The sequence below is a fragment of the Paroedura picta genome, chromosome 10 (assembly GCF_049243985.1).
Source record: "Paroedura picta isolate Pp20150507F chromosome 10, Ppicta_v3.0, whole genome shotgun sequence".
NCBI lineage: Eukaryota > Metazoa > Chordata > Lepidosauria > Squamata > Gekkonidae > Paroedura > Paroedura picta.
The window spans coordinates 85,988,780-86,011,712 of NC_135378.1; the positions used below are offsets into that span (position 1 = coordinate 85,988,780).

Here is a 22,933-nt window from a genome sequence, read left to right on the forward strand (position 1 = left end):
GCAGAAGCCAAGACACCCTCCGGCCTAGCGGCTTCACGTCAGGAAGAATTATGCTCTCCGTGTGATGTGGAGAAAGAAATAGGTCACTGGGCAGCAAATCAAGAGCCCCTGAAGAACAACACAAGAACAAGGAGGGGTCTTGAAGGATTTGTATGCAGCCTCCAGTTCAGAATTCCAACCCTGGCCGCTGTGTTCAAAGTGGGCACCTGAGTGGCCTGAAGCTCCTTAAAGGCCTGTCAGGGTTCGCCCAGTGAGAAGTCCAGCCGTGGTTTCCCACTTGAGATTTGCAACACTCAGTTACAGCGGTAGAGCCACTGCTTGGCATGCAGAAGGTCCCAGGTTCAGTCCCCCGCATCTCCAGTTCAAGGGACCAGGCAGCGGGAGATGGGAAAGACCTTTGCTTGAGACCCTGGAGAGCCATGGAGAAGGGCTGTGGATCAGTGTTAGAGCCTCTGCTTGGCATGTGCAAGGTCCCAGGTTCAATCCCCGGCATCTCCAGTTCAAAGGAACCAGGCAGCAGGTGACGTACTGAGACTCGGAGAGCCAGTGCCAATCTGAATAGACATCACTGATCTTGATAGGCCAGGGGTCTGAGTCGGTATAAGGCAGCTTCACGTGTCCATGAACTAGAAGGGAGGGACTATGGCTCAGTAGGAGAGCATCTGCTTGGCATGCAGAAGGTCCCAAGTTCAATCCTCAGCATCTCCACTTGAAAGGACCAGGTGGTGGGACAGCTTCAGCCTGAGACCCTGGAGCAGGGGTAGTCAAACTGCGTCCCTCCAGATGTCCATGGAGTACAATTCCCAGGAGCCCCTGCCAGCAAATGCTGGCAGGGGCTCAAGGGAATTGTACTCCATGGACATCTGGAGGGCCGCAGTTTGACTACCCCTGCCCTGGAGAGTGGCTGCCAGTCTGAGTAGACAATGCTGCCCTTGATGAACCAAGATTCTGTTTAGGGAAGTGTGTTTCGGTCCCCCGCATCTCCAGTTCAAGGAAGGGGCCATACAGGCCATCTAGTCCAACCCCCTGCTCAACGCAGGATCAGCCCAAAGCCTGTTTGCAGGGGCTCATGGGAATTGTAGTCCATGGACACCATTTGGCTACCCTGGCTGATTATGCCCTGTTGAGGAGCCTTCCGTCCACAGCGTTCACCCAAGCTGGCAACCCTCCTCCCTCCCTGCTCAGTGCAGCCACGACGCTTGCAAATTCCTGTGTCTGTGCAGTCCAGTCTGAGAATGCAGTTTCTCTTTGGCCCAAGCAATAGGAACCAGCGCATCCCCACCCCACCCCCCGCTCTATCGGGAGGGGGAAGGCGTCAAGAAATCATTCGGCACCATTTTAGGCGTAGCTAAGCTTACTTCTAAATAATGCTCAGGCAGGTATGGATTTTTTCTTCGCTGATGGGCCGTTTCCTTGGTTACCTCCTCTCTCAGCCGAGCATCGCCTCGCAGGTCCCCAAGCCCAACCCCGATCGAACCAAGGAGCCTGGCTTTGGGGAGCAGCTGAAAAATCTCATCCAAAAGAATATATAGATATACATATATATCCCAGGCAGTTTGGCAGTGCCAGCGGTCTGGCCCAGGAAATAACAGTGGCCATGTTAATTTGAAATCCAATCAGCCCATCTATAAGAAAAATTCCCAAGCTCGATAAAACGCCCCTGTTGATTAGGGCTTGGACGTGGGCTTAACGTGGCAAGCTCACTCTATTTATTGTTTGTTTGTTTATTTATTTATTCATGGTCTTCGGCTTATTCTCACCCTGGTGGTTGTCCCCTTTGAGCTGTGCCTCATCACACTGTGGGTGAAAGGGGGCATGAATCTGAATATGCCGCCATATAACAAGATTCATCTCCACCACTCAAGCACCAGACAACCAGCTGGCATTTTGAGGACCGGGGAGAAACCGAAACTAGGGGTCCTCAACCTTTCCCAAGCTGCCGGCACTGGCGTGCTAGAGACTCCCACAAAATGGCTGCCGTAGGAGGAGGTGCCAGACATAAAATGGCTGCCGCCACTTAGCTTCCGTCATGCCGGACCGATCCTTGTGCTGTGTTGTTTTTGAAAAATGCACGCAGCCAAACCAATCTGCACGTTTTAATGTTGTATTTAAAATTGTATTTGTGTGTGTTTTATGAATTGGTGTCGTGAGCTGGCCTGTTGGGAAGATTCAACCGGTTGGCTATAGAAAGGATGTCATCTATTTTTGTTTGTAATTCTTCCAGTTTATTGAAAGAAATGAATAACTTCAGTAATTAATATTCAATAGATATTATCTTCATATATGTAATATGCAAACATACATCAAATTGGGTTCCAGATACACAATTTTTTTTCCAATAGTTTAAATGCCAAGCCTGAGGGACTGTTTTCAGGGGAAGCCAACCTGTGGTCCTCCAGATGTCCATGGACTACAATTCCCATGAGCCCCTGACAGCGTTTGCTGGCAAGGGCTCATGGGAATTGTAGTCCATGGACAGCTGGAGGACCACAGGATGGCTACCCCTGGTTTCTATGATGAAACCACTGAGGAAGAAAGCAACTTCAAAAATGGGCTATTGAAAAAATAATTCTTTATCCGGAACCCATTTTGGTTTATTTTTGCATATTACAGATACGAAGATATGAAGTTATTCATTTCTTTCAATAAATTGGAACAATTACAAGCAAAAATTGATGACATCCTTTTGATAAGCAACCGGTCGAATTTTTCCAGCTTGGATAATTCCATTCAACGAGCCTTCTTTTGCGCTTGGCATGCTGGGAAGGACCGGGTATAAATTGAAAAACAGATAAAATAAATGCCAGGGACCCCTGGCCTAATCCGTCGACCGCTGGCTCTCTCTGCGTGGGGCATTTTTGTCTGTGAAAGTCAATTTGTTCGCTTGAACCTGCAGCTCAGGTGTGCTCTGTGAGACCTAGGCCTTCCTTCCTCAGTCTGCTGAGATTGGAAACCATTTCTAACCATTACCTCGCAGGGGTGTGGTGAGGATAAAATGGCAGGCCGGGGAACGATGTAAGCTGGTTTGAGCTTCCGTTGTGGTGAAAGAAATAGGAATGCAGCTTTGCCTGCAGAAAGTCCCTTTTTAAAGGAGCAGCAAAAGAGGTCTGTGGGGACATAATTAGCACTGCTTCCGCCACCTGTACGCATAACGAGTTTTCTCATCCCTGCATGAGCGGCAGCTGAATGTGTGAATAGTCTTTCCTGAGAAATGTCCAGAAAGGTGTCATGGAAATTTTTAGCAGCACAGTGTCCATCATCGATCATGAGGGGGCCTGCCACTGGAGAGGTTCTTATAGCCAGCGTGGTGCTGTGGCTAAGAGCAGCGGCCCGCTAATCTGGAGAACCGGGTTTGATTCCCCGCTCCTCCTCCACATGCAACCAGCTGAGAGACCTTGGGCTCATCGCAGTCCTGATAGTGCAGTTCTGACCGAGCAGGCCTGTCAGGGCTCCCGCAGCATCACTGGCCTCACAGCATGTCTGTTGTGGGGAGAGAGGAAAAGGGTTTTGTAAGCTGCTTTCTCCCTCCTTCAGGTAGTGAAAAAGAGGGTAGAAAAAAACAGCTCTTCTCTGCCAGGACTGAGGAGATGCTGTTGCTGATTTAAAAAAACAACAACCCAGGTCCCAGGTCCTTCTAAGCCGCTTTTCTCTATTTGAAGGAGTCTCAAAGCGGCTTACAGTCGCCTTCCCTTTCCTCTCCCCACAACAGGCACCATGTGTGGTGGGCGAGGCTGAGAGAGCCCTGAGATTACTGAAGAAGAAGAGTTGGTTCTTGTATGCCGCTTCTCTCTACCTGAAAGTGTCTCAAAGCAGCTTCCATTTGCCTTCCCATTCCTCTCCCCACAACAGACACCCTGTGGGGTGGGTGAGGCTGAGAGAGCCCTGATATTCCTGCTAGGTCAGAACAGATTTATCAGGGCTGTGGCAAGCCCAAGGTCACCCAGCTGGCTGCATGCGGAGGAGGAGCAGGGAATCAAACCTGGCTCTCTGGATTATATATTATTTATTTTGAAAAATTACAAAAAGAATAGTGATAGCAATTGCACCAAATAACAGATTCTTCCATCTCTCCCCCTCCCTGGGACTATTATGGAAACTCAGTTGTGAGCGGTCCCAGGTTTTGATCACTCTAAATGACAGGGGTGCAAAACTGAGTTTTTCTCCTCATCTTTCTTGATGGGGGAGAAGGTTTAGGCCCATTCCAGACCTCAGAAGTTTGAAGTTTTTCCCTCAAGGATCCGAGTTGTTCGTGGTTACCTTTCCCGCAGTTTTACAGTTATCGAAGTTTAACTGCTGGTTTATTGTTCTTGACTTGAAGGATGCTCACTGTCCCAAATCCACCCTCAACTCTGCAAATTCCTATGCTTTTCTTGTAGGATGCCGTATTCTGAATTGCCTTTTGGCCTGACCATGATTGTGCAGGGCACTTTCGAAGTGTAGAACCTCAGGAATGACCTCAGCTCACCTCCAGGCATCGGAGATCAGCCCCCTGGAGAAAACGGCTGCTTTGGAAGGCAGAGTCCATAGCATTGTCACGGATGTCCCTCCCCGCCTCAAACCCTACCCACACCTGGCCCCACCCCTAAAATCTCCAGGGAGAAGCACACGCATCATGCTGACAGAACTCTTTGAAGGAAGGACCAAAAATGCAAAGACAGGACGTTCTCTAAACAGCTCTTCTGCACACGTGTACATGCAAACGGCATTTTTATAAAGGCAGGCCCAAAATCTGCTTTGAAAACCCTGTTCCTGACGGTACCTGAAGAAGCATGCATGCATGCACACGAAAGATAATACCTAGCATGAAACGACATTCGCCTTTAGGGTGCTGCTGGACTCCAGCCTTGCTCACCTGACTATATTGTCAGGGACAGAAACCAGAAAATAGAAACCACCGGATTAAAGTCGTCTCCCCCCCCCCCTTTGCGGGAGATATTTTCCCATTCTTTGCACCCCCCAAGGAGTTTTGTGCACAATCACACTTCTTCCCAGTCACGGCTCATATGCTAGGACAAAACCTAAATGGGCCTTCATTAGCCTGAGCGCACGGTTTTAATAACCTGCTAAATTCAGACATGTTAAGGAGCTTGTGAAAGGAGCCTGGGACTGACTCGGTGCAAATTGGCAATTAGTGTAGGTAATTTGCTTCCCACCAACCAAGCGAACAGGGAGAGAAGAGATGCCACCCAAGACTTGCTCGGGCATTGAGAGGAGAGGGGAGGGGCCTTTCCCGGGCTTTGTGTGGAAGAGGGCACTGGGAAATGAAACAGTGGGGCTTCATTGCAGTCCTCCTGGGCAGGTGCGATTTTTAAAGGACCACAGCGGGGATGCATAATCCACCAACCGCTGCCTTCCATTCACCTCCCCACTGCTGTGTTGTATTGGGCAAAGTATTCCCACAGTCCTGGGTTGCAGAAAACACCCAGTTCAGCAAATGGTTCACGGAAGAGACAGAGCCAGTCGCCCAGGGGTCTCCAACAGGGGCTCTGTGTCACCTGCCAACACCTTTTCAGGTGTTCACAGGAGGTAGGTGGGGTTTTTGCTCAGCAAGGCTCCTGATTGGCCAGTGGAGACCTTATTGGCTGTGCAGTTTTTAAAAAATGTTTCTTTGGTCACACCTGCTCTTACAGCACAAGGACCTGCAACCTGAGAACAGCAGACAAAAGATGCCACGCCCATTTGCAACCCCCCCCCCCCCGGAACACCCAACTGAGTGGAATAATAAGATATGTGGCAGGGAACACAGTTGTGTTTGAGGTTTGTTGAAGGGCGGGTCTGTTTCGGAGTTCTGGCATCTCTCGCTGTTTGGACAACCCCCTCACAGCTGGGAAGGCATCGGTACTGAGGAGCAGCCCAGACACAGCCAGACTGCATCCGTAGCAAGGTCCACGAGAGGTCGGTCAAAGCCTGCCTTGCCTGCAGAGCCCCTTTGTCAGAGCCCCTCCCCACCCCAAGGCAAAGAACACAGTGTGTAGAACTCCAGGGAACAGAGATTCACAACAGCGCTGGTGCTGCCACCTTTCGTTACCCACCAAGGTGCTAGAGGACTCCTGCTCTTTTCTGCTGCCCCAGAGCGAAATCTCAAAAAACCTGACTTATTGCAAGAAAAATGGGTGGGCCTGTTTTTTCTTTTTTTAATTGGTGGAAGTTCAACTAAAACCCAAGGACGCTGCACATTTATCTGGAGTGGAGACAGGGTGGGCTGTGTAGCCCAAGTGTGCCACTCAATGCTTGCCAGCTCATGGCGACCCCAATCCATGGGGCGTTCTAGGTAAGAGACAAGTAAAAGCTGCTTGCCTTCCTCCCAGGAGCAACCCCGGTCTTCTCTCATGGCCCACCCTTTTCTCTTCTAAGCTCAGACAAACTTTGGCTTGCAGGTCCCAGGTTCAATCCCCTGCACCTCCACTTAAAGGTGGTGGCAGCTGGTGATGGGAAGGACCTCCACCTGAGACCCAGGAGAGCCATGGGGGAAGGAAAGGCCACGGCTCAGTGGCAGAGCCTCTGCTTAGCAGGCAGAAAATCCCCGGTTCAATCCCTGGCATCTCCAATTGAAAGGATCAGGCAGAACAGGATGGGAAAGATCATGGCCTGAGACCCTGGAGTACGGTTGTGTGCTTGGGCCGCCTCTGCAATCACCAAAGCCCAAAGCGGAGCATAAGCCAGCGCCGCGGCACAGAAAGGAGGGATGCCACTGTCGCCCCTCCTCTCTGCTGGCCGCCTCGGTGATTGCAGAGGCAGCCAAACTGCGCCGAAGCGCACAACCCTACCCTGGAGAGCCATGGGGAGGGGCTGTGGCTCAGTGGAAGAGTCCCCGCTTCAATACCCAACATCTCCTGCTAAAAGGATCCAAGCAGGCCCCTGGAGAGCCATGGGGAGGGGCTGTGGCTCAGTGGAAGAGCCTCTGCTTGGCATGCAGAAGGTCCCTGGTTCAATCCCCGACATCTCCAGTTAAAAGGTCCCAAAAGTGGGCAGTGGGAAAGACCTTGGCCTGAGACCTTGGAGAGCTGCTGCCAGTCTGAGTAGACCAGCCTGACTCGGATGGCCCAAGGGTCTGATTCAGTTTCCTGTCTTCAATGCAGCCCATACTCGCCTTTCCCTTCCAAAGGGCTTCCCCTCCAGCCTCTGCCACTACAGCAGCTGGTGCTTCGCTGCAAACTCAACTCCTGCCACAGAGTCTGTAAGTTGTCGAAACACAAACGAGGGGGAGCAAACGTTTTAATTATTTGGAAGAGTATGAGAGACGCCACCGGTTTTCAAGTTGTGTATTTGTTGGTGCCAAGGCTCACGCCTTCCATACAAAACCCAATAAATACAATGCAATGCATGGCCCCCCTCCTCCCGACCCTTCGAGCAACAGGCCCACACTACAGGGGTCTGGGAGCCCTGAAGCTTCAAAACTGATGGGACGAGGAGAAACTTGAATATGTGTGTGTGTGGGGGGGGAGGGGGGTCAGCACAACCTACTAGGTTGTCTGAACGTGGATGTAGAGGCTGTCCTGCCCTGGACTTCTGCGGACATTATCAACAAGAGGGGAGTAATGCTGCAGCGGCCCTCCCAGCAGTCAGCAGAGGGAACGCCCCAGCTGCCCAGCGGAAGGAGCCCCAAAATGCCTCGTGTTTTACCGGACAGGAGGCCTCTCTGGCTGCCGGGACCCCTCCCCCTCCTCCTGCCCCGGCCAAGTTGTCTTCAGTGGTTGTGGGGCCGGCCTCGCCCTCTGCCGCGGCCGCCGGGAGGGCCGTCTACCGTGGAGCGGGGGTTCTTGATCGTTTCGTCCACAGACACAATGAGGCACGCCGCCTCGGCTGCCGCGGTCAGAGCATTGATGCGCACCACGGCCGGCTCCCACACGAACGCCTCGAAGTTGTCGGCAATGTCCTCGTTGTTGACGTCCACCCCGAACCACGTGCCACCCTGAGGGATGGAAGACACGCTCGTTAGGGTGGGAGTCAATTGCTCACCTTTGAGAGACAAACCCAAGAAAGGTTTGTACACACAGACACGCACACACTCTACTGGAAACAATAGGGGCAAATATTTCAGCCCCTTTTTGAGCCTGGGGGTACCCTTTGGCAAAATGCTAGGGGAGCAGCCACAAAATGGCTGTCACAGGAGGCGGAGCCAGCCACAAATTGCTGCTGGGAGTTACCTCGAATCAGACAGTGAAGATCCTGGAGCTGTGCTGGTGGCCACTGCACAGGAAATCAAAGCTCCATTGGCCAACTGGACGTCTCGCTGGAAAAAACCTAACTTGGCCCTGGCCATTTTCTAATAACAGGGGGCAACAGGAAAGGGGTTTTTTTGGGGGGGTGGGGAGGGCACCACGATTTTCATGGACACCCAGTTGAGGACTGATCACTAGCAAACCAGAATGGTAATGATTAAATTCTGCAGGTTTTCCACCCTCTTCAAGAATTAGTTTTATAAGCAACAACAACAGCTCCTACTTTCTTTGCCAGACACTGAGAAATTAAAAGTATCAACTGATGTTTGGGGACAGATGGCAAATTGGATGGACAAACAATGAAATACTTCAAATCCAATTACTTATACACTGTCTCGCTGTAATGTGAACCAAAATTTTGTGTGCTTGCTGCACTGAATTTCCTGTTGGGACATTTTCTGTGTGTCAAAACAAAATCAAAAAGCTAAAAAAGGCAAATCAAACACACATTAATATTGAAAAACCTAAAAATGCTTTAAAATGCTGGGAAAATCCATCACCGAAGCACCATCCAAACCCTGACCCGGGCTGACCCTGCTTAGCTTCTGAGCCCTGATGAGATAAGGCTAGCCTGGGCTACTGGGGTGAGGGATAGAGTTAGCCGGGTCTGAAGCCCAAACAGGGAGGCGGCCAGAGCTGCCTGCCACAGGAGAGGGTCAGCTCTCACACCTGGGCCTGGCCCAGGCAGCCCACCTGTGCGTGTTTGGCTCGCAGCTTGTTGAGGATGTTGGTTGCGTCGAAGCCGGCGTTGTCGCAGAGCTGGCGGGGAATGATCTCCAAGGCTTTGGCGTACGCTCCGATCAACAGCTGCTGCTTGCCCGGAATGGTCCTGGAATAGTCACGGAGGTATTTGGAGAGCTCCATCTCGATTGCCCCCCCGCCAGCAACGACAGAGTCATTCTGAAATAAACGCAAAAGGTCACCCTCGCTCTGGAGATGCCATGAGATGGAAGCCACTGGCGGCGTTGGAAAGAGCAGCATGGCATCTGTCCGATTCAAGCGAGTCCATCCAACAGCCAGCTGGCCGGCACGGACAAGAGAGGGGCAGCTGTCGCATGATTGCAGCCCAAATTTCCAGAACCCCCCACCAAAGCACCAGGTCCGTACAGAGTGCAAGCCGGGCAAATCGGCACAGACTCTGGCAGCCCCTGCAGGTTACTGGGGGACCCTGTGCACATCACAAGACCGCAATATGGGTGGGGTGCCAAGGGCACGACCCACAGGAAGAAGATCCCTACCTGCACACTTTTACAATTTTTGACAATATATAAAGTGAGATTCCTGAGGCATCCCACTCTGCTGAATCACAGAGGAGTGTGCCAGATACTCCTGGCTAGCAGGCAGAAGCTGTTTTGCAAATCCTCTGAGCAGGCAGCAGGCCGCCTCCACCAGAGGTCACAATTGGCCCTCCCACTTTCATTCTGTTTATAGTAGTAGCAGCAGCGGCAGCCTGTTTTCATTCCTCTGCCACTCCTCCAGATCAGAGAGAGGGCTTCGCAGAGTGCTGAACTGGAAGCGAGGAAGCCAACTTTCCTCTGCCAACCCTCGTTACCTCTCTTTCCAAACAGACCCCGTGCCAGGCAGCTAAGCAAGAGATTGGCCACAGCTTCCTGGCTCTTCTCTCCAACTGCATCCCCCCACCCCGGTATAACTTTTTATTATTCTCTCAACTACAAAGGCCCCCAAAATCTTTCGGGGTGCCATTAAACCAGCAACGCTATGCAGATGCTCAATACGGTATGAATAAAAAGCAGAATTCTGGAAGTCTCTATGCAAGAATGAACATTATTGGATTTTAGCTCGAACGTATGAGATTTCGTCTATTTTTCTAGCTGAGCAGATCAGCTGTGACTCATTTGAAGAGGGAAGGCCTGTGACACTAGCCAAGTGCTACCTCCAGCTAGAAAAAGTGTTCGTTCACTACCCAAACCAGTCTCACAGCAGCTTACAAACACCATTCCCTTTCTCTCCGCACAACTGACATCCTGTGAAGTAGGTGGGGCTGAGAGCTCTGGAAGAACTGCTCTCCAAGAGCACTAGAAGAGCTGTGACAACCCAGCTGCACATGGAGGAGCAGGGAATCAAATATGGCTCTCCAGATTAGCGCTCTTAACCACTACACCATGCTGGCTCTCCTCCTCCGATGAATTCCCTAAACCCCCCAAGGTCCTTTAACTCAGGGGTAGTCAACCTGTGGTCCTCCAGATGTTCATGGACTACAATTCCCATGAGCTGGCAGGGGCTCGTGGGAATTGTAATCCAGGAACATCTGGAGGACCACAGGTTGACTACCCCTGCTTTAACTAGCATTCAAAGCCAGACCTCTGTTGATGATTCCAAGAACATGGGCTCTGCAAGGCAAACTAAGGGGTGAACAAATGTGCTTGATATTCCCCACTCCTCCTCCACCTGCAGCCAGCAGGGTGACCTTGGGCTAGTCACAGCTATGATAGTGCTGTTCTCACAGAGCAGTCCTGTCAGGGCTCTCTCTGCCTCACCCCCCTCACATGGTGTTTGTTGCATGGGGAGCAAGGGAAGACGATTGGAAGCTGCTTTTAGACTCCTTCTGGTAGGAAAAAGCATGGTATAAAAGCCCACACTTCTTCTTCTTCTTCCTTGCCTGCAGGGGATCAAGCAAAGAGCAGTCAACGAGTTCAGGCTGGCCAATCCCATGGCGGCCCGGCCCCTCCCATCATACCTTGATGGCTCTTCGGACAATCATTATGGCATCGTGGAGGGAGCGCTCCGTCTCCTCCATGAACTGTTCCGCTCCCCCTCGCAGGATTATCGTGCAGGTCTTGGCCTTGGGGCAGCCCGTGAAAAAATTATACCTGCCAAGGGAAAAGAGACGAGCCCCAGGACACGTTAAGGAAAGAAAGATTCAAGGAGCTGAGAGGGTAGATGGGGAACGTCAAACACAGAAAGATTGAGAAAACATCCCATCATAGAGTGGGATCAACGACTCCAGGGGTAGTCAAACTGTGGCCCTCCAGATGTCCATGGACTACAATTCCCGTGAGCCCCTGCTGGCAGGAGCTCATGGGAATTGTAGTCCATGGAATCTGGAGGGCCACAGTTTGACTACCCATGATCTATTCCAACCCCCCACAGATTGCTAGGAATGGTGATGATCTACAAGCTATCTGACGTGAATCCCGCACAGCAGCCAAGGTTTCCCCTGCTCTGCTAGCAGCCAGGCCCGTCCACACTCACCTCTCCCCTCCAACCTGCACCTCCTCAAAGAGAGCACAATGTCCCAGGACGTCAGGGGTCAGGGCGCTGACGCTGGTCTGGATGGAGCCGCCACAGGCCTGCGAAGCACAAAAGCAGGGGGTGTCAGGGTGGACGAACAGTCACGAGGGGTTTGGAGCCCCGTCCCGAGGAAGAAAGACTGAAGAGCCAGGAACTGGGGGGGACGTGACAGAAGTTTGTAAAATTATGCATGGGGTGGAGAGAGTTGGCAAAAAATGCTTTTTACCCTCTCTCAACGTTGTAGAACTCAAGAGCATTAGTTGAAGTTGACAGGCAGCTGCATCAGAATGGCTAAAAGGAAATGCTACTTTACGCAGAGAGCCATGAAAATCTGGAATTCTCTGCCAAATACCAAAAACCCAAACAAAAATTAGACAAAGTTTTCAGTTATTAATATTCATTTCTTCCAAATCACTGCCAAATCAATATAATCTAACCTTCCTCCAATCTCCCACGCTATTTAGCCTGCATCCACACTCGAGCTTCTAACAACTGTGGAGGATCTCTGCCTATATCCCACTGAACATCCAGGTGGTCAGTGCAGGTTCAGCACAAAGCATCCAGGATCAGTCTCCAGCCAGACGCTGCTTGAAGAGCTCCCCATCCCACGGCTGAACTAGACTCCTAGAATGCTAGAGTGGGAAGGGTCCATGCAGGCCATCTAGTCCCACCCCCTGCCCAGTGCAGGGTCAGCCTCAAGCATCCAGGAGAAGGATCTGTCCAGCCGCTGCTTGAAGACGGCCAGTGAGGGGGAGCTCCCCGCCTCCTGAGGCAGCCCATCCCACTGCTGAACTAGACTCCTAGAATCCTAGAGTGGGAAGGGGCCATCCAGGCCATCTAGTCCCCCCCCCTGCTCAGTGCAGGATCAGCCTCAGGCATCCAGGAGAAGGATCTGTCCAGCCGCTGCTTGAAGACGGCCAGTGAGGGGGAGCTCCCCACCCCCTTAGGCAGCCCCTTCCACTGCTGAACTAGACTCCTAGAATGCTAGAGTGGGAAGGGGCCATCCAGGCCATCTAGTCCCCCCCCCTGGTCAGTGCAGGATCAGCCTCCAGCATCCAGGAGAAGGATCTGTCCAGCCGCTGCTTGAAGACGGCCAGTGAGGGGGAGCTCCCCACCCCCTTAGGCAGCCCCTTCCACTGCTGAACTAGACTCCTAGAATGCTAGAGTGGGAAGGGGCCATCCAGGCCATCTAGTCCCCCCCCCCTGCTCAGTGCAGGATCAGCCTCCAGCATCCAGGAGAAGGATCTGTCCAGCCGCTGCTTGAAGACGGCCAGTGAGGGGGAGCTCCCCACCTCCTGAGGCAGCCCATCCCACTGCTGAACTAGACTCATAGAATCCCAGCGTGGGAAGGGGCCATGCAGGCCATCCAGTCCCACCCCCTGCTCAGTGCAGGATCAGCCTCCAGCATCCAGGATAAGTCACTGTCCAGCCACTGCTTGAAGACAGCCAGTGAGGGGGAGCTCCCCACCTCCTGAGGAAGCCCATTCCACTGCTGAACTAGACTCCTAGAATCCTAGAGTGGGAAGGGGCCATGCAGGCCATCTAGTCCCATCCCCTGCTCAGTGCAGGATCAGCCTCCAGCATCCAGGAGAAGGATCTGTCCAGCCGCTGCTTGAAGACGGCCAGTGAGGGGGAGCTCCCCACCTCCTTAGGCAGCCCCTTCCACTGCTGAACTAGACTCCTAGAATCCCAGAGTGGGAAGGGGCCATGCAGGCCATCTAGTCCCACTCCCTGCTCAGTGCAGGATCAGCCTCAAGCATCCAGGATAAGGATCTGTCCAGCCTCTGCTTGAAGACGGCCAGTGAGGGGGAGCTCCCCACCTCCTCAGGCAGCCCCTTCCACTGCTGAACTAGACTCCTAGAATGCTAGAGTGGGAAGGGGCCATCCAGGCCATCTAGTCCCACCCCCTGCTCAGTGCAAGATCAGCCTCAAGCATCCAGGATAAGGATCTGTCCAGCCTCTGCTTGAAGACGGCCAGTGAGGGGGAGCTCCCCACCTCCTCAGGCAGCCCCTTCCACTGCTGAACTAGACTCCTAGAATGCTAGAGTGGGAAGGGGCCATCCAGGCCATCTAGTCCCACCCCCTGCTCAGTGCAGGATCAGCCTCAGGCATCCAGGAGAAGGATCTGTCCAGCCACTGGTTGAAGGCAGCCAGGGAGGGGGAGCTCCCTACCTCCCCGGGGTGCTGATTCTACTGCTGAACTACTCTGACGGGGAAACATTTTCTCCTGCTGTCTAGCCGGTACTGTCCTAAACCTAGTTTAAAGCCATTCCTGTGGGTCCTCTCCTCTGCCACCAACAGGGACTGCTCCCTGCCCACCTCCCAGGGGGCCCCTTCACCTATAACTTCCCGAGTGGGGAAGCTTGCTCACCATCATGGTCCTCTTGAGGTCTTCCTCGGGGACCCGGCCAGCGCAGAACATGTCCCTGTCGGCAAAGTACTGAGTGGCCACGTCGCCAATGGGCAGCTTGGAGAGCACAACTTTGGCCCCGGACTCATGCAGCTTCTCGAGCTTGTCATAAAGGATGTTCCACTCGGCATCCACAATAGCCTGGTAATCCTGCAGAGAGAACCGAAAGAGAGAAAAGTTCAGTGCCCCTTGTTTAGTCCATGTGTGGACCCTCGTGGAGTTGCCTTATGCAGAATCCACCCTTGGTCCATCAAGGACAGTACAGTTCATTCACATTGGATGGGGGTCTCCAGGGTTTCACTTCATTTGCTGCCAGATCCCTCTAGCTGGAGATGCCCAGGATTGAACCTGGGACCTTTTGCATGCTGCACAGAGGGTCTACCACTGAGCCACATCCCCTCTCCATGGCTCTCCAGGGTCCCAAGCAGAAGTCTTTCCCATTACCTACTGCCTGAACTAGAGATGCTAGGGATTGAACCTGAGACCTCTGTGGGCCAAACAGAGGCTCTTCCACTGAGCCACAGCCCCTCCTCCATGGCTCTCTCGGGACTCGACTTTCCCCACCTTCTTTCCCATCACCTTCTATTTTATCATAGCTGAAAATGGCGACGACTGAACTTGTGATCTTCTCCATGCCCAGCAACCGCTTTTCCACCCCCTCCCCACGTGGCCCCGGAGCTGAGACTCTTAAGAAAGGCAGTCCAGGTCAAGCAGGCGTTACAAGCTTTCGAACGCACCATGCAGAATTCAAACCGATCCATTTACTCCGGAGCACACATTTTTACAAATGCTGCAAAACCTGCTGCAAAATTACACCTGGCCTCTTTCCTCCGTACCACCAACCCAGCCTCTTACCTCCACAGTGTTGACTCGGATTTCGGCGTTGTCCTTCTCGGCCTTGAGCTCCAGCTCGATGTTGAGCAGAGCGATCTTGGGCGACTCGTACTTCTTGGGCTGCATCTCAAAGCCAGCGTAAGAGAAGGTCTTCTTGAAAGCGACTCCGGCCACCAGCTGGGAATCCTGGGGGAAAAGCCAGCTGAGCTGAGCTCTGGGCAGACGCGCCAGGCTTCCTGCTCTGAACATCACAACCAAGAGTCCTCCGCGGCTGACCGCATTTCTCCCTTTGATTAATGATGACCGGAATCGGGGTGGGCAAACCTGACGCCGCAGCCCAAGCAGAAGAACTACTGGATCAGAGCAGCGGTCCAGCTAATCCAGCATCCGGTCTCACCAACTCTATTCTAGACAGCCGGTACGCCAAGACAGAAGAAATGCCACAAGCACTTCTGGAAGGAAAGGCCGAGGACTCACCTCCAGGGCCCCTCCTTGCACTTTCTTGATCCCGATCATTTTGATCTGTAGGAGGTCATCCAGCATCATGACAGCGTCCACCACCATCCGGGCAAAGAAGTCCTTGTGCTGGGCAATCAGCTTGGAGCTCAGGGCAGTGGAGGCACACTTCTCCAGGAGGCTTTTGAACTCCCTGCAGGAGGAACAGCCATGGGTTAAGGGCCGCCTACATTCCAAGGGGACGTATCCCACCAGGGTGCGGCAGAAGGACTTCAAAGCTCCTTCAAGGCACCACTGGCATGTGCAAAAACAAAAAGATGAAAGAAAACCCGTATTTTTCAGGCTTGGCTACACTGAGCATGGAAAATGTCGGTATTTTCTGATATGCTCAAATCTCACTGATTTACTTCCATACCTGAGGATAAAAAAGGGTCTTTTAATTCTGCACCCCCCCCACACACACACACACACACTGTGAACAGCTACAGGGTGCTGTTGGAGGGACTGTGGCTCAGTGACGGAGCCTCTGGTTTGCGTGCAGAAGTCACAAGTTCAATCCCTGGCATCTCCACCTAAAAGGTTTCAGGTGGCAGGTAATTTTTATTTTATCTATCATTGCATTTCTATACTGCTGCTCCCACAAACTGACTTGGGATATTTAACAAACAAAACAATATCAGTTAAAATATTCCCAATGGAACAATAAAACAACGTAAAATATAAATACAGATACAAGGTGGCATTATACTAATAAGTTTAAAAATTGCTCCTCGTATTCCAGGCATCGGTCTTAAGATATATGTCTATATACCAGCTGGGAGATGGAAACAGGCCCCCAACACAGTCCACCCCCACACTAGGAGCCAGGAGGGGGGTAGGACATCTCCCTGGGACCTCGAAGACCCACTGCCAATCTGAGTAGACAAGACCGACCTTGATGAAGCAAGAGTCTGATCCACTATAAGGCAGGTTCGTATGGTCATCACTCATAAGGAAGGGAAGCTGCAGAGCTGCCCCTTTTAAGCAAAATATGGACAAGGGAGGGACTTACTCTTGGTCCGACTTCTTGACGGTGACCGCAATCGCCTTGATCTTATCGACCGCCTGCCGGAATAAAGCGACAATGAGTCGGTCTTCAGTTGCATCCCGCTCTTTCAAGCGCTACGTGTCGTTAGCCCAAGCAGAATCTCTTGCTGTGAGCACAGCACGGTGAGACGTTCTCTCTGCTCTGCCCGAGTGAAGTTCCCATTTCGTTATGCCGGCATCTGTCGCATTAACGGTTCAGCCCTTGAGCAGGAATATCAAACGGATGTCTAGACAAAGCCAGATGCGCCAACGAAATCAAGCTCTCTGGGCTCTCTGTTCTATTTTGGAGTTTCAAAAAGATTAGCAGCACAGCACTTTTCCAGCAGAAACACTGCCTCAATTTACACCTGGTAAAGTGTGGAGGCCTTTCAACTGGAAGCCTTGGAACAGAAGCATCTCTATCACCGTCTGCTCCAGGGGTCCCCAACGCAATGTGCCCAGGGGCGCCATGATAGCCACAGACCCTTTCCAGGGGCTCACCAAGTGTTTACACAAAGTGGTTTATCCAGAAAGGCTTATTGACTGGCCACTGAAGATGTGATTGGCTGCACAGATTTTGAAAAAATGTTGCTTTGACAGTAGCAGCCACCACACACTGCGCGCCTGAAGGTAAGCTGGGACATCAGTTTTTTGGCCATGCAGAACTCCAAAGCATGGAGGAGTGGTTAAGAGCGGCAGTCTCTGATCTGGAGAACTGGGCTTAATCCCCCACTTCCTCCTTCACATGCAGCCAGCTGGGTGATCTTGGGCCGGTCCCTGTTCTCTCAGAGCTGTTCTCAGAGTAGTTCTCTCAGAGCTCTCTCAGCCCCACCTACCTCACAGGGTGTCTGCTGTGGAGAAGGGAAGGGAAAGGGGTCTGCAAGCTGCTTTGGGACTTCTCTGGGTAGTGAAAAGTGGGGTCTAAAAGAACAGCTCAAAGATGTCCACAGGCTCAGAAAACACGCTCCACATCAATGACTAAGCAAGAAAAAGTCGCATGGGTCGATCAGGTACATTACGGGGGGTGTGGGGGTGCTGCTGATCAAAAACATCAACTGCAGTTTTTGCTCTCCAGCGTTCAGAGCCCATTCAGGACTCCCCTTGCTCTTCCCTCCCAACGTTCCTTACACAGAAGAGTTTCCACGTCACACAGAATCTTGCGGGCCAGCCCGGGTAGTGAATGAGACCGCAGGGTGCTGCAAGGACCCTTACCAACTGAGTGGCAGTACGGAAGGCTCGGATGATGATCTGTGGGTGCAGGCCTTCCTCCACATAGGGCTTCACTTGCTTGAGGAATTCGGCCGCCAAAAGGGTGACCGAGGTGGTGCCGTCACCGACCTGCAAGGAGGAAAGGAACAATGCTGTGTTTTCTAGGAGGCTCATCTCTTGCTCCCTTCTCTATTTCACTTCTTCCGAGACAGCTAAGCGCTCTCTGCCCCACCTGACTCTTTGCCCTCTTCTCACATGGCGGCTGCTGGTTTGCCATTGCAAAATCAACACGAAGAGAGTTCCTTTCGAGAGAGAGACATCTTCCCAGTTATTACCTACTCAAAACAGCCACCAACAGGATCCCCTCCAAACTCTAATCAATTCCCATAAGGAAACCAATAGGAAGTGGGTTTTATGAAGAACTTGCTGTTATATTCCCTGTCATGTAAGATCATAGTCTGACGAAGGGTGCTTGCACTCAAAAGTTCACGCCCTGAATAAATCTTTGTTGGTCTTAAAGGTGCTACTGGACTCTGATTTTATTTCGCTGTTTATTGTTTACTATTTACTATGTATTTTTTTTAAACGTTGTCAACTGCCCTGAACTAACAGGGGTGGGACAGCATACATATAGAATATTTATTTATTGGTGTTTCAGTATACTGACAGCCAGTGGGATGTTTTTGTTCTCCTCTAATCTGGAGAACTGGGTTTGATTTCCCGCACCTCCACATGCAGCCAGCTGGGTCAGTCACAGTTCTCTTAGAGTGGTTCTCTCAGAGCTCTCTCAGCCCCATCTACCCGTTCTGGGGAGAGGAAGGGAAAGGGGTTTGTAAGCCATTTTTGGACTCCTTTGGGATTTTAAAAAAAAAACTCTTCTTCACCCAGAGGGATGCCCCTCTTAAGCCAATTTAAGGCTTAATTTATTCTTTCTTTCTTTCTTTCTTTCTTTCTTTCTTTCTTTCTTTCTTTCTTTCTTTCTTTCTTTCTTTCTTTCTTTCTTTCTTTCTATCTCTCTATCTCTCTATCTCTCTCTCATACTTATATACCGCCCTCCCCGGAGGCTGGGAAAATATCTGCACGAAGAATGCCTTCCGCTGTTCTTGGAGAACAGCCCCCCTCATGCCCACCTCTGCATCCTGCGATTTGGCGATGTCCACCAGGGTCTTTGCGGCAGGGTGCACCACATCAAGGAGTTTCAGGATGGTTGCGCCGTCATTGGAGATGGTTGCTTTGCCTGCAGGGGAGATCATAAACCCAATAAGATGGCCCGGGAAGATGCCAGCAAGGCAGCTGAGATTCTAAACCTCTGGGCTAATCCCAAAGTTCACATCACAAGGAAAGCCATCCTGGATCAGTCCCAAGTCCAAACTATGTAGTGGCCAAACGGAGAATCCCATAACAAGCAAGGCACAGAGGCCAAAACTACCCTGCCATCACCCCCACCTTACAGCACTAGTTTGGGGGTGGAGATGCTCAGATAAATTAATGAGCTCAACAAAAGCATCCGATGCTTTAGGATGCTTTGGGCTGATCCTGCGTTGAGCAGGGGGTTGGACTAGATGGCCTCTATGGCTCCTTCCAACTCTAGGATTCTATGATATCAGGACCCATAAAGAAACTATAGCAACTGAGGACGAAAATAGAGTTCAAGCACAGCTGGGTCCCAGAACCACATTCACCCTTTTCTCCCATTCCCCAAATTCTGACTTACTGATATGAAACAACATGGCAAAATCTAATTTACAGATCTTTAAGACCAACTAAGTTTAGTTCTGGGTAGAAGCCAGTTTATGCCCAGAATTAAACTTTGTTGGTCTTAAAGGTGACACTGCGCTCAAACCTTTTTCTGCTGCTTCAGACCAACATGGCCACCTGCCTGAATCTATTAAGACAATTGGAATGTTAAGACAGATACAGAAATCCCTTTGGTGAGGGAGAATATTCCCCATCAAAGGCCACAGAGGCCAACTATTCAAAGGCTGCTTTGGTCATTATGGTGAAGAACTTTGCTTTTCTGTCTTTTTAGTGACAGCCTAGCCTGAAGATAGATTCAGGTGGGTTGCCATGTTGGTCTGAAGCAGCAGAACACAGTTTGAACACAGAATGTTATTAAAAGTAAATCCTTATAAACTAATTTTGTTGCTGCTGTTTGGTCCCTGCATTTGTTACACATCTTCATTACGTTGTCGTCTAATTCACTGCTCACCCTCCTTATTCGCATGGCCTGCTAGCTTCCGAAAGCTTATCCCTTGAATAAAACTCTGTTGGCCTTAAAGGTGCCCCTGTTCTTAGACTAGCCCGAAGTCAGTCTTCCAACTGAGCAAAAAACTCTTACGACAAACAGCACCTATCTGTCAGCAAGGTCATTTGGGTACTACACCCCTCCAAATCTGAATGGTGACCAACCCTAACAGATTCGCATCAATGATCAACTCAAATAGCTGAGGAACAGCTGGAGCAGAGCAACCACGCAGAGCTGCTGTATAAAAAGTGTCTTCTGTTTGCCGACCGCTTGACCAAAGTCAGGCAGGCTTACCTCTGTCATCGACAATGAGCTTGTCCATGCCCCGGGGCCCGAGGGTGGTGCGGACGGCCTCGGCGATGACCTGGCAGGCGCTGATATTGCTGACGAGCTGCGGGACTCCCTGAGAGGTGTCCGTGCCCTCCTTCAGCAGGATAACAGGGGTGGGCTGCGAGAAGGGCAAGGTGTGAGACAAACAGCCTCCCAAAGACTTACGGGAATCATCAACGCAGGCAGAAGACAGCGCAGTTAACTACAGCCCGTGACGCTGGAAAGATCAGGATTGTTAAGGCCACTATTTCCCACGCACAGAAGACAGGGAATCAGAACAGCAAGAGAGTGAAGTGACAAATTTGGTGCTTTATATGCATCATCATTCCACTGACAGAGGTTCAGAACCCTAGTAAAGCAGTCCCCTGACAAGAACATCAGGAGAGCCCTGCTGGGTCAGACCAGAGGTCCCTCTAGTCCAGCCTTCTGTCTCACAGTGTGGCCAACCAGTTCCTCTGGACGGCCAAAAACAAGGCAGCAACGCCGAGCCTGCTGGCTCTGGGATTGAGACTATTCATGCACTTAACCACAGGTTAATCCACCGTTTATCTGTCCTTCTGTCTGTACTGCCTGTCACCTTTATTGGGTACTCCTACGTTTTAGGATTAGGGGAGAGGTGCACTCTGGCCACTCTGTCTGCCCCATACTCAATTGCAAAAGGTGCTGAAACCCTGCTAAGCAGGGCAGGGAGAAAAAGGCAGCCAGGGACCAATGTCATCGTCCTTGGGAGTTTTCGGCCACAGGCTAAAGAGGGAAGCAGAGAAAAGAGAATGCATTCCAATGTACAGCCCTCTGCAACTCTGCCAGGACATGTCAGGGTTACTGCTGCTTCCCGAGCAGGGTTGCACCCCGAAAGATTAATTCCCAGCCTACATCAGGAGACTACGGGAACTGTTGCAGACCCCCGTGTAATGCTCTGGGGACCCCTACTCCAGCGGCAAACCCGGCAAGAAGGGGCTAGAACTGAAGGGAGATCCTCAGCCAATGGCGTGCGGAAATGGCACCCGCAAGCCAAGACTGCATCTCCCAGCATCCCCTGCGCGGAACACTCCGATCCAGGAGCAGAGCCGGCTCGCGCAAAGCTTGTCGGTATTCGTAGTGTCTACGACACTCAGTCTCGCCGCACACCAGCCTTAGCGACAACGCCCGCCCAGCCCGCGAGGAGATAGTGGGGGGGGGCGCTCCGTATTTCCCTTTTGCGGCCTCCGAATGTCCTCAGCCCCCACCGATGCCGGCCCGTCCGCACCGGGGGACTCTCCGGGAGCCAGAAGACCCGGCGAAGGAGGGCACGAGCCCGTCCCCGTGGCGGATGGAAGCCGATGACCCTCCTCGCCCCTCACTCACCATCATCTTGGCGGCTCAGGCCCGGCTAACGGTCCCTTCCCACAATGCCCTTCGCGCGCCCCTAGAAGCTTCCCGCAAGGAGGTGGGGCAAGCCTAAAAGGAGGAGCTTCACGAAGCGGAAAGGGGAACTCTATGCTAAAACGGTGGGAAAGAGCGGCCCCTCACTATCACCATAGAGACGTATTCAGTGGTTGCGGCTGGAAGGGGCGGGTCAGGAGCTTTGGTTGCCAACTCTGGGTTGGGAGATTCCTGGAGACTTGAACATGGGACTCTGGGGGAGGGACTTCTGCGGGGGGATGGGCGGTATAATGCCACAGAGTCCATTAATCATAGCTGCTGCTTTCGTTCCCACTCAGGTTTCAATACATGAGTCTCAAACGCTTTGTCCTTTTGTCTCCCAAGTACTGCTAGACTGGACTCTAAATTTTATCCAGGGTTACCAACTCCTGTTGGAAACATTCCTGGAGATTTTTTTTGGGGGGGGGGTGGAGCCTTGGGGAAATTTTTTTCGGGGAAGAGGACAGGGAGACCCCTCACTGGGGCATAAAGCCGTCAAATCTACCCTTCCAAACTACCAGCGAACCAATTTGTGGCCTCTGGAAAGGAGTTGTGATTGGGGGAAATCTCCAGGCTGTACCTGGGAGTTGGCAACTGAGCTATCCAAGTGTGTGCATTGCCTCTCGGTACTGGGAGAAAGGAAAACTGACCTGGCTTGGGTAGGCGTGGTAGTTAGAAAGGGATCAGGATTGAATTGACCGCACCACTGAAACTTCCTTAAGCTGAATACTTGCTGGGTATCTTCATGATGCTGTTTACTAACTTAATAATTCAAATGGGTCGCCGTGTTGGTCTGAAGTAGCACAATAGAATCTGAGTCCAGTAGCACCTTTAAGACCAACAAAGATTTATTCAAGGCGTGAGCTTTTGAGTGCAAGCACTCTTCCTCAAACAAACTGGAACAAGGATCGGGAGAGTACAAACATATGGAAAAAAGGTAAATTAGTGGCAAATTAGTAAACTGTCACAGCACCCAAATCATGCTCTATTACGCCATCTGATGATTCTTTGCTGAAACATCCCATCAGTCCTTTTGAGTTGTAGTTATATGTTCAGACTGTTCCCTGCAAGGTTGTATGTGAGCCACCCTGAGTTGTATGGGAGGGCAATATAGAAATCTACCTAATAATAAATAAAACCAAAACATTGGAGAAATAAAACTGTCCGTGTTAGTAATTAATGGCAGACACTTTCCCAGTTGTTGCTGGCCCCATCCGTCCCCCGCCCCCCGCCCCCTCCAGCGTGGAAGCATCCCTGCAAAGGACAAGCCGTGCTGGCCACTTGTCCTGAGACCAGAGAATAAAACCAGAGTCCAGTAACACCTTTAAGACCAACAAAGATTTATTCAGGGCCAGAGAGTTAGATGCGAAATGCCACCACCTAGTCCTAAACGAGGAAAACTACATCCCCCAGCATGCCACCTTGACTTCCGGACCAAGCTCCCTTTCCCCATCGTGCTTCCCGGCATTCCCTGCCCCGGGTGGCGGGCAGGGCCAGGGAGTACTACAT

At 51.7% G+C, this 22,933-nt stretch overlaps 1 protein-coding gene across 1 annotated transcript; it reads right to left on the reverse strand.

The window, feature by feature from the left end:
• Nucleotides 1-7,247: 7,247 nt before the first annotated feature.
• Nucleotides 7,248-21,518, reverse strand: CCT7 (chaperonin containing TCP1 subunit 7). The gene is made up of 12 exons (XM_077301242.1): nt 21,368-21,518; nt 19,988-20,141; nt 18,579-18,685; nt 17,452-17,577; nt 16,226-16,278; nt 15,196-15,367; nt 14,740-14,904; nt 13,846-14,034; nt 11,436-11,533; nt 10,921-11,053; nt 8,916-9,122; nt 7,248-7,912 (listed from the first exon to the last, which is right to left on the reverse strand). The coding sequence occupies exons 1-12, from the start codon at nt 21,371-21,373 to the stop codon at nt 7,688-7,690; spliced, it is 1,635 nt and encodes a 544-aa protein (XP_077157357.1). The 5' UTR covers nt 21,374-21,518; the 3' UTR covers nt 7,248-7,687.
• Between the last annotated feature and the right edge of the window lie 1,415 nt (nt 21,519-22,933).

What these genes read in the sequence shown, in the direction of transcription:
- CCT7 (XM_077301242.1), bottom strand. An exon ending in TCCGTACTGCCACTCAGTTG is followed by an intron (nt 16,279 to 17,451) that starts GTAAGGGTCCTT and finishes TTATTCCGGCAG; the next exon opens with GCGGTCGATAAGATCAAGGC. An exon ending in GTCAAGAAGTCGGACCAAGA is followed by an intron (nt 15,368 to 16,225) that starts GTAAGTCCCTCC and finishes TTCCTCCTGCAG; the next exon opens with GGAGTTCAAAAGCCTCCTGG.